At 41.2% G+C, this 11677-nt stretch overlaps 1 protein-coding gene across 1 annotated transcript; it reads right to left on the bottom strand.

Moving 5' to 3' along the window:
- Positions 1-266: 266 nt before the first annotated feature.
- On the bottom strand, positions 267-3296 carry LOC137944847 (arginine decarboxylase-like). Its single transcript, XM_068790617.1, has one exon. It carries the CDS (start codon positions 2685-2687, stop codon positions 543-545), a length of 2145 nt encoding a protein of 714 aa, XP_068646718.1. The 5' UTR covers positions 2688-3296; the 3' UTR covers positions 267-542.
- Between the last annotated feature and the right edge of the window lie 8381 nt (positions 3297-11677).

Here is an 11677-nt window from a genome sequence, read left to right as displayed (position 1 = left end):
TTTGAGTTGGTGTAAGTGAAATAATCACCAGGTTTCCATGTTTGTTTCCATCATAAAAACGCCTAAACGGCGGGATGAATCAGCAATGCAGAGGAAGATTATAAATAGAAATTGTTGTTTTTTATCCGATGCATGCCCAGACAAACTTCATCTTCGTCTTCATCTTCTTTGTGTGTAAAAATGGATCTAGTAGGAGGGAGGGTCCAGTAATAGACAAGTAGTCTTGAATAAACGGAATCTAGATTCTATATAGACAAGTGTGCATAGGTCCAGAAAAGGAAACCCAAGAGGGGAATTAGATTCCGAATTTACACAAAACAGTTTTACAATTCAGTTTTTTCACCTCTTTCCTTGGTTTTTTTCTCTCTTTTCCTATCCCTTAAAACTAAAAGCTTAAAAAGAGTCGGTCGTCGTCCAGGACAGACTCTTTTTACATCGTCATCATCGTCTATTCTACCCCCCCCTGCATAGAAAATTACATTTCAGAAACTGAACAACCACTAAACCAACCAAAACAGAAGGTGATAGCGGTGGTGGCTTCATCAGGCGCAGCAGTACGTCCACTCCTCCTCGCCCACCGCGCCGTTTTCCCCTACGCCGCCGTAGAACGAAGTCGCACATGCGGCCGCCGCGCCACTCAGATACGGCATCGAGTGAAACGCCCGTGCTAGCGCGTTGGCCAACGCATGCTCCTCCTCTTCTTCTTCTTCTGCTTCTCGCCGCTCCCCCTCGCTTTCCTCGACCCGGCACTTGAGGGCCTCGAACATAAGCTCCGGTTCGTGCTGCATCGCCCGCAGGACGTCCGCGCACGAGAGACCCGGCACAGCGCGCGTTACCGCGAAACTGTGGGGCCCCTCGCTCTGCAAAACCCGCACAACGCTCGGCCCCCCGAACAGGTTGTGCATTCCTCCGAGCGCCTCCTGGTACGCCCCGCCCAGAAACATTCCCAGGTAATAACCACCACCGCTCCCCTCCATCTCGTGCAGAGGCAAGCTCCCCGCTCCGCCTATGAACTTATCCACCTTCCCGTCGCTGTCGCATGTCAAGTCCGACAGCACCCCCTTCACCGCCGGCGGCTGATCCAACCGATGGATCGGCATGATCGGAAACATCTGCCCTATCGCCCAGAAATCCGGTATCGATGTAAAGAGAGACAAATTCACGTGATAGGTTCTCACCGGATCATACGCCCCGATCGCCTTCGACACCAGCTGGCATACCACATCGACCGCCGCCAAGTTTTCCAGACCCAACGTGCCGTCCTTGAATTGCTCGACGCAGCGCCGCTTCAGCTGCTCCGCGTAGTGCAGGCAGGTATCGCATTCCCCCCGGACCGCCGAGGCCATCAGGTTCCGATAATCCGCACGGGCCTCGTCCGGAAGCCCGTCCATATAGTAACCGATGTTCACATCCAGCAGCGGAGACCTTTCGGGTGCGGAGGACGAAACTGCCTCGAAGACTAGCACCGACTGATGGGACACCAATGCTCGGCCGCTTTCGCTGCATAAGACAGGATGGCGGACAAACTTTCGGTCGCATGCGTTACGCACGGCTTGGACGACAGCAGAAGCGTATTCTTCTAATCCATAACCCACGGACATGTCGGAATCGGAGGAGCGAGTGCCGTCGTAGTCTATGCCGAGACCACCACCAATGTCTATCACCTTCATTCCGGCCCCAAGCCGGACCAGCTCGCAGTAGATCTGGGCGGCCTCACCAACACCGTCGGCTAGAAGGGACGTCGACGGGATCTGAGACCCGATATGGAAATGCAGGAGTTGGAGGCAATCCAGCATGCCTTCCCGTTGAAGCTTCCTGGCGACGGATAGGATCTGCATAGTAGTTAATCCGAACTTGCCTTTCTCGCCTGAAGTTGATCCAAAATGGCCCGAGTGCTTGGTCCTCAGCTTCGCCCTCATACCGATGATAGGTCGGACACCGACCTTGCGGCTGATCTCCATAACCAGATCGACCTCTTCTTCCTGTTCCAGAACGATCACAGTGTTCATATCCATTTTTCTAGCCATGAGCGCCAGGGAAATATATTCGGCATCTTTGTAACCGTTGCAGATCAGAAATGCTTCTGGACTTCCTTTCAAGAGGCAGCTCATTGCGAGAAGAAGCTCCGGCTTCGATCCGGCCTCGAGACCGAATCGAAACGGCCTCCCGAAATTGACTATATCTTCCACGATGAATCGGTCCTGGTTGCATTTGACGGGATAGACTCCCTGATAATGGGAATCGTACCCGTGAGATCGGATCGCGCAGTCGAAGGCGGATTGCAGGGAGTGGAGGCGGCTCCTCAAGACATCCGGGAGGCGGACGATGAGTGGGAGACGGAGGCCCAAGCCGTTCTCGGTTTTCGGATCAGAGGCCTTCTTGACGACTTTCATAAGGTCAATCTCCTGATGAGGGAGGGTGTCGGCTCCGTGAGGGCGGATAGAGATGTTGCCAGCGGCGTTGACGGAAAAGTACGGCGCGCCCCAGCCGTTGACCTTGTACAGGGAGGCCGAGAGGTTGGGAGACCAATGAGAGGGTAGGGGGGAGGCGGAGAGTTCCACAAGGGAAGGGTTTGTCGCCGGAGGAGCGCCGGAAAATATTTCCGGCGCGGGAAGAGAGCTATCCCCGGCTACAGCGGCGTAACCAGGAAGCACAGCAGCATCTACGCAGCATGCCAGGGCCGGCATCTCTTCCCGATCTGTTGTGAATAAAGAAAAGAAAAAATAGAAAACTAAGGTTTTAAATCCTGTTTGTGAAGAAGGGGGCTTTGAAACGCGCCGAGGCCGGAGCCCCGGCTACCCCCCCCAAAAGAAGCAGGAAAGAACTGAGAAGAAGGAGAGAAACCCTAACTCGCCCTTACAAAAGACAGAAATCCCCAGCCGGCCGCTCAGAAGACGGAAAATTAGCGGTACGGCACAACGAACGAGCGCAAAAAAGAGAAACAACAAACTCACGAACAAAACTTCGGCCTACAGAAACCAATAACCGATCAAAATCAAGAAAACCCAAAAAAAAAAAAAAAAAAAAGGGCAAGAGTCACCGAAACCCTAATCGAAACACAACAAAGAACCGATAACACCCCGACCGGAATCACAGCCAGAAACCGGAAAACTCGACGGAAAATGCCCCTCGGAGACCAATCAGCCGATCACCTTCAAGAAAACCCCGCGCAGAGCAAGCACGCCGCGAACCCTAACCCTAACCCAGACGACAAAGAGATCGAAAAACAATAAACAACAGGCGGAGAGGAGTTCTGTGGAGGTATTGGCTGGTAGAGAAAACAGGCTCAAAAGGAGGAGAAGTGTGCGAGACTTGCATGGGAAGCGAGGCAGCTTTATATAGCACTCGAGGGACCGCTTTTTTTCCCTGGTAACCAATTACGCTAATAAACAAATAAACCTGGAAATATCTTTCTCGGCCTTTTCGAAATTTATAATATTTTTCCTTGTAAGTGTCCAACAGGAATTCCACTTCAGCACGGCCGCGTCGAGTGGCCGCGTGGCCGTGGCCCACCTGAAAAGTAAAACCCGAACGATGGCACTAAAGAAGGAAATCCATGTCAAGGAAACTAGATCCGACGGCCTGGATATAGCCACGACGGACTAGCGATAAGAGATATCTAACACATCAGGATTAGGTGGCGAATGGCCGACGCACAAAGAACACGATAAAGCCGAATAGACAATCTCGACCGTCGGATGAAAATTGAAAAGAAAGCAATCACGCGCGTTCGATGATGCGTCGCGTCCTCTCTGACATAAAATGGTGGCAGAAGAAAAGCCGATTCGAACTTATCCATGCGGGCCCACAAGATTAACGGTAACGATCGGAGGTGGAAGTGGAAGTGGTCCAGGGAACTTAACGATTACCGGGAATCTCTCGACCCAGTCGCTGACGCGCTTTCTCGACGCGGAAACATGCCACGTAAGCCGAGTCAAACCTACCATCCGAATTAGATCAGCACTCGGGGGACTCACCCTCTCCTACAACGGAGTCAACCCGGACGAATGGTCAGACTCGTTGGATCGGAATCTGTCAAACCACGGCGCGCGGCTCGGGACAAATGATCCGTAAAATGTGCCTCAACCTTGGACCACATCCCACGTGGCACTCTTTAAAGCAACAAACGAACCGTTGGGCCTAATGAGGCCCAACAGGAGTGCTCGAGATTCCATCGTCCTAATCGGTGGGAATGAACCCATGAAAATCTTCCACGTGTCATCACCTTAGTCCATGAATTAGGGCCCGCACCTACAACCATTCACGCTCACGTTGCGCAACCAATAAAAACTCTCGCGACCTTTACGGGATTCTGCTTGGCACGTAGGACCGCCGGGATTCCGCTCGCTTTGGAAGATTCGCATCAGAAATACCAAAAAAGTCCCGAGCGGATACCGAAGTCCAAAATCCAAAATTTCCTAATTTCCGGAAAAAAAAATTCTAGAAAACACTATCACGAGTGGCCAGACCAAATCGTGACGTGGTTGTGTCTTTTCGGTCGTAGAGAAATGACGTTGATACCCCTCAAGGTCCCACCAGTCTTGAGTTTCGAGGAGCCGCGTTTCTGCCGTTTGATGATGTGGGCCTCTAGTTAGATGCGGTCAATACCAGATCTTTCCTGGGAAAGTACTTTCGACTTGACTCGCAAGTCCCGGAAAAGTCGAATATTCAGCAAGTAAGACCAGAGATCACTCACTAAACTACAAAGAATATACCCTTAAGTCAAAGTTCATGAGCCCTTTTTCCCCACCTAATTATGTTATGCCTCTATGAAATTAAATAATAATTTTAATGCAGAAAATATATAATAATGAAATAATTTATTTCCCTTACAAGAAAATAATAATTTTGGAGGTTTTTTATTTATTTTTTGCATTTTCTTTTCTTAAAAATTACAAACTTGTTCTTTTAAAGCAAACAAACAAAAACTTAAAATTATGTACCAATTTAAGCAAATAAGTATTGCAGCTAAATCCAAAAAACTATCTCTAGTAGTTACGACTCGGATAAAATAGAGACCGACATGTGATTAATCCACATCCTTTCTTGATATTGAAATTACGTGCACCATAGACACATATCGAATAGAGGTTAGATTCACATAGTTTTCATATATCTTTATCACTGCGTGTGATTTGTTCATTTTCTTGTTCAATTAACATCATTCGTTTATGAGAAACAACAATTTAGACTAAAAATGGTCTATATGAAAACAAAATTGCGTAATTTTTTTTCCTTATAATTTTAGTTATTTTAAATACTTATTTTCCCCATAAGTCTACTTGGACTTGTTAAAAATTAGTTTATTGAGAGAATTATGCCGCCATAGGAAATAAAATAATTAAAGACTATTTTTATTTGATTATTTTTCCTATTGGAAAAAAAAAATTCTATTGAAAAACTTTTCCTGAACCGGTTTTCTTGCAGTTTTATTCAATATGATATTTTCATCTACGCTAAAAATTAAAAAAAAGATTTATTAATAGCAAACATAGTGAAACTGAGGGATGAGTGGTGAAGAACTATTTTAGTGCTTCTTAATTTATTTTCTCATGATTTATTTTATCATATGAACAAGAAACTCAATCTCCTAGTTACTTTAACAATTTGAAGAATAAGAGAAATATACTGAAAATTTTCCTATACAAAAAATCGACCGAGTTTTAGACAAACAAAATATTTTTTGCTAGTAATTTTATTACGGTTTCCTATTAGCACCAACACATCGAAAAGAGGTCAGACAGAAAAAAAAAAAAAAAAAAAGAATTCAGATTTTTATATATTAATGGAGAAGAATATAATTACTTTCTCCACTATGTTTTATTTTTCCATTTTTTTTTGTTTTTTTCACAAAAAAAAACTTGTTCAAATTATAAGTTGGAATATGTGAGTTAAAATTCTACCATCACAAGCATATCCCCAGCCCAATTTGGCAGTTGACGACACATAAAAATGTGAAGTGGGTCTCACTTGACCCCAAAAAGTGTAGCATCAGGAACAAATATCAAGATCAGGACCACTAACTTCTAGATACATGCCACATGTCAGAATCTGAATGAGCATTTCATGGAATCTTCCTTGACATTTTCTGATCCTAACCAATGTGAGGAGAAGGAAGTGGCATGTGGCTGCAGCTTTGACCTTATCTCTCCCTCTCCACTCATTCTCTCTTTATTCGACCCTCTATTATTCCCACAAAAATATTCAAAAAAAAAAAAAAAAAAAAACCTCTATAAGGTATCCAATGCATCAATGCAAAGAGAATAATTTTCTGATTGGCTTAATGGGTATTTTATCCCATCAATAATTCACTTAGAGAACTTCTAAACTGGTTCCTTCTGATGTGCTGTGCCATGAAAGGGAGTTAACAAAGATGCCATTTTATCCATTGCAGCTTAACAATGGCCTTTTCTGTATTCTAATCCAAAAGGGTTCCTTGCTTTGGTTTGTAAGCTAGACATCTGTGTAAACTACATTAAAAATGTCTCTCTTTATGGGTGCAAGCAGGGAACGGAGGAGGGATGCAATGAACCCCTTCACAGATTTATTATCTGATGAGATGAGCTCTCATTTGATTAGAGACAGCAAAACAGATTTATTATCTGAGGAGATGAGCTCTCATTTGATTAGAGACAGCAAGTGCAGTTGGCTTGATGAGAAAGAACAATTCAAGAGCTTCATGCAGTTGGAGATCCAAAGAGAGAAAAAACCAAATTGCTTGTGCAGTTCTGGGTTCTGCTAGATTGGAGCTTGAACATGACTTCTTCTCTCCGAAAAGATCTTCCTGAATGTTCCTTCTGATAAACAAAGTTATCTTACTGTGTTAGCTTATTCTCTTGAGCTCTTTCTGAGCAAAGGTTTGTCATTTATGTATTTGCTGCCCAAACTCGTGATAATTTACCTCCCACAAATCTTCGTTTTAAAATGTTTAAACATGTTCCTTGGACACGATCTTGGTAAGGTAATTGCAGACAACTTGCAAGAATAGAAGATTATAGTCCTGTGTACAAATCGTGAAAAGTGACACAGATTTGTAGAGCAGTGTAGTTCTTATCCATTTTACTCGGTTTCAGTATGAGACAAAACCAGAACTGTCTTGAAAAGCTCAGAGGCATCTCTCTCTCTCTCTCTCTCTCTCTCTCTCTCTCTCTCTCTATCTCTCGTATGTGAAAAAAAGATCAAATCCTAACCATTACTTCGTTTCATACATGCTTAATGTTCTAGCTTAGTAAGTTTAAGTTTGGTATAATTGAGACTTGTGTAATTTAGTTTAAGTATGATTCTAAGTATAAGAGATGTTCATTTTCAATGTCAAGGTATTGAAGTTGTGATTTGCCAATGCTTTAAATATCATAGAGAAGTTTTGTGGATATCTGAAAATCAGTGGTTGAAGATCAAGACACAATGGAAAGTTGAAGATGACCCTTGAGTCCAATCTACCTTACACTAAGCTTGAATCCTCCCTAGTCACATATAGACATCCATTATCTTGATTAGCCTTGTTAGGCCTTGAGTCACCTCAAAACCATCTTGAGAGCAGTCACATTTCGTGCCCCCGGCTCAAGCCAACTTGACCCCAATGTGAATGTCTTCATATTGGTGGTTTGACCACCAATTAATTTATCTAGAAGAATGCAGTTGAAACTATAGTGCAAAGTTATGTTTGACCGGATATATTGTTGGCATCTTGCAAGTCCTAGCCAAGATTGCTAAACTAAACGAACTTGATGAGAACGGAAAAGTGATTGAAGCTATAGTTTCTAATCTCAAATTCATTGAATGGTTGCAAATTAGCATTGTGGATTCAAGCCACCATCTTTAAAGAATTTCTTTCTCAGCTAGTTACTATTAAGTTATAGAGCCTAATTAACGTCTGACGTTGAGTCGATACGTGGTCAACGATATATTGACTGTTGTTTCATTAAGGGTAGTGAGAGAATTTCACTTGTATTACTGTAGCCCAAGTTTTCTCTTTATATTTGAGGGCTCCGTTGTTAGGGTCATCATCGAGGAAGATCATCAATTGCGGCTGAGAGAGGAGAGGCTAGAGAAAAACACTTGATTGTGTGCAATTTCTCTTGTAAATTACTTCATCATTATAGTGAATTAATGCAACAGCGGAAGACATGACATAGTCTCACCTTGAGGCGAACCTGTATAAATCTTGTGTTTTTCATGCTTATTTTTTTCTTCTTCTACGATTATTATTTCTCTCATTAGTATTGAATTAGTAGGACGTCTAATTCCTAACAAGTGAGTATTATCGTTAGTATTGAATTAAAGTGTCTAATTCCTAATAGTTATCATTCAAAATGCACATGACTTGTGGGCCACTCCCAAAACCTCTTACTTTATGAAAAATTGATTCCAATTAAGCGTACTCTTTAAGTAATAAAATAAAGTTCAAGATCTATTCAAGAATTGTACAAATAATGTCAAATGTCTCTCTAATTAGCATTGGGAAAATCATTGACAGTGCTGGCAAAGTTTACCTAATAGAAGGTCTCAATTCTGACTATCTATTATATGCCTATAAAATTATAGTTTAGATTGTTCTTCCCAACTTTTATAGTATTTTGCCACAATTCCTACATGTGGAATAGATGACAGAGATAATGGGAATGAAAGAGGTGGTAGATGGATTAATGGTTGGAACTATGGTATTGGAAAATTAGAAATTTAAGATAAAATACCATGGAAAATATGGTATTGCTAAACATTTTGAGAGAACATGTATTATTGATTAGTGAAGCTACTAAACATGTCAACAATTATGTATGTAACTTCTTATAGCTCCATCCTTATTTTGGTGTCACCACATACCATTACACCTTCATAATGTCTTCTTTTAGTGCTAACTTTTATTCAAAACTTATTTGTCTTTTTCGACAAGGGTTGTTGTGCAATTATTGTTTTTTAACTAATCATATATTTTCTCAAGGGCCTTCTCTCCGAGGAGATCATTGTTGAAAGGCATAAAATGACCAACTTTATTTTGTTGAAAGAAGCAAGCAAAAGTTTCTCCCAATTTCTACTGTTTCTGAGCTTTAGCTACAATATTTCTTGTTATCTCACATTTTAAAATAAAGATGTACATCTAGAATAGGAGTACGTACCAATCAGGTTTTACAGGGAATTCAACTTGACCCAACTTGACTTGATTTGAAAATGTCTGCTATCATTCATATCCTTTGTCCTCATGCTATCATTCGTATCAAAGGCTAATGTCTGCTCCATCCACAACCTTGTCATTTTTAAGTCATTGTTATTATATGATTTTTTTGGCCGATTATTGTCATTAGACAAACTTATATTGTTAACTAAAAGTCTAGTGTTTTTATGTTTTTTAGCATTCCATAGTATTGTTGATAAACTCCTTCTACAACACAATTTCTATTCTTAGATCTTCCATAAAAATCCTAACATATGAAGTTGTTAGTGGAGCGCAAATGATATTTTATCTCGATGCAGGGGATGAAGTGGTCTTTCATCTCCACAGTTTAAAATCCTTCATCTCAAAGAAGGCCATATTTGATCTTATTTGAGATGAAGGATGCACGCGGGCTTCTGTTTTTCTTTTTTCCTCCCTCTCTCCCGCCCTCTGTCTCGGAAACTCTCCAAGCGACGAAGCCCCAACGGACTGCGATTCGCCACCGGAGAAGCAGGAGACTCCGTCGGCGAAATTTCTGCCAGGGTTCTCTATTCCGGGGGGTTGAGAAACAGAGCTTAACAAGTTTCCGAGAGCCTTCTGTCTCGGAAACTCTCCACATGGCGAAGCCCCCAACGGGCTGCGATTCGCCACCGGAGAAACAGGAGACTCCATCGGTGACATTTTCGCTCAACCTTCGTCTCGGTAGCACAGCAACAAGCGACCCGTCGGCGAAATTTTCGCAGAAGGAGGAAGAGGCTTCCGATTACAATTTTCCTAAGTTAGGAAAATTTAATCAATGCAGTACGCTGAGTCGAGGGCCGGACCGGGCTTACTAAACCGAGTCAACCCAGGCCAACTAAAAATAAAATAAAATAAAATAAACTCCAATTTTGGGAGTCCAGAGGGTGGACATAGCTATCGCGGATGCTACTTGGGCACAGGTGGAGACTTTGGCATACAAACCCTACTTTTGAGCTTGAGGACAAGCCGTATTGATCTGCTCCGTAAATTCGATTGGAGCTTGATTAGCTGCCTGGATTGATTTTCTTTGTTCGTCGTGATCTCTGGTTTTTCGACACCGTGGGAAGAAAACACTGTTGGAAATTTTGATTTTCCTAAGTTAGGAAAAAATTAATGTGGTACCGGTTCAACGCCTAACGCAACCCAGCACTATATCAATTTTATTACTATATTAAACTTCATATTTAAGTCTCTGGTAAAAAAAATATAATTAAAGTATACATTTGATTAATTAATTATTTTTAATTTTGTAAAAATATATTATAAATTAATACCATGTAAAAAATCTATCTTATGTTATTAATATAATATTTTTTTATTCATTAATCATATTTATTTTTATTTACTCTATTGTATTAGTGATTTAATAGTAGTAATTAAAATATTGTTAACTCAAACACTTGATTTAATTAACTTATTTTTATAATTAATAAAATTAATGATTTTAAATTTCGAAGATAAAGATGAAGATGAACTTATCCACACTAACACCCTATTTCGAAAATTTCGAACATGAACTTGTCTACACTAACACCCATTTCGAAGATGAAAATCATGTAGATGCATGAGATGAAGATCAAATTTCCAGTTTGTTGACTAACCCCCCATTGTCAATTTGCAAAACATTTCATCTTTTTTCTATTTATACCTCATTATTTGATGGTTCATACCTCATTTCATAGTGGGTGGTTTTGTCTGCTTATTTTGTGTTATGATGATCTATGATTCGGTTCCGTTGTAAAACAAACTTAGAGAAATAAGGAATCTAAAAAATCACCAATTTGAATTAATACAATATAAATATTTTGTACAACTAAGTACAAAACAAAACTTCTTGCTACAAACACAAACTTACTCATCTTGATTGTTCTCCTCAAGTTGCTAGTTTAGAGTCCAAGAAAGTTGTGCATGATTTGAAGTCTTACTTACAAAGCAACAACAATATAATAAACAATAATCTCTCCCTCTTTTTCATTATGAGTTTTTGTCTTCAAGAATCCAACCAAAGAACCTTCAAAAGACCTCTCATTCCCTAGTTGCAATCCCTTTTGTAGAGTTCTCCCAAGTGCATTACGATAGGAGTCATAAAATTCTTTTGGTTCAGACTGGGTTAATTTCAATTATTTGGAGTTAGGTCCTGTTCGTTTAGGCCAGGTTTGACTAAGATGAATTAGTGTTGAAACATATATATGCATCCATAAATTTTTATATCCAAGTAAGTTCGTTTTGTCCTACTTGCACTAGTTATTGTAAGGATTCATCGTGTCTTTTTGATCTTTTAAGAATTTGAAAGTCCATTTTCTTGTGAAACATATTTTGTTTCAAATAGTTCCTCCAGAGGTAATCTCAACATGGTTTTAAATGAACACCCACTATGTGTCACTCAATTTGCTGCAACTACTGCCCTATTCCAGATTATAGTAAAGCTGCAAACAGATTCCTAAATTGAGATATAGGATTGGGGGACTGTTCAGGTTCTTTTATTAATTGTCAAACACACATTCA

The sequence above is a fragment of the Aristolochia californica genome, unplaced genomic scaffold, assembly GCF_029961685.1.
Source record: "Aristolochia californica isolate CCGP_79_NKW_82.1479 unplaced genomic scaffold, dmAriCali1.0.hap1 SCAF_11, whole genome shotgun sequence".
NCBI classification, from domain to species: domain Eukaryota; kingdom Viridiplantae; phylum Streptophyta; class Magnoliopsida; order Piperales; family Aristolochiaceae; genus Aristolochia; species Aristolochia californica.
Note: the sequence above shows the minus strand (reverse complement) of the source record. Positions and strands in the feature narration are given on the sequence as shown.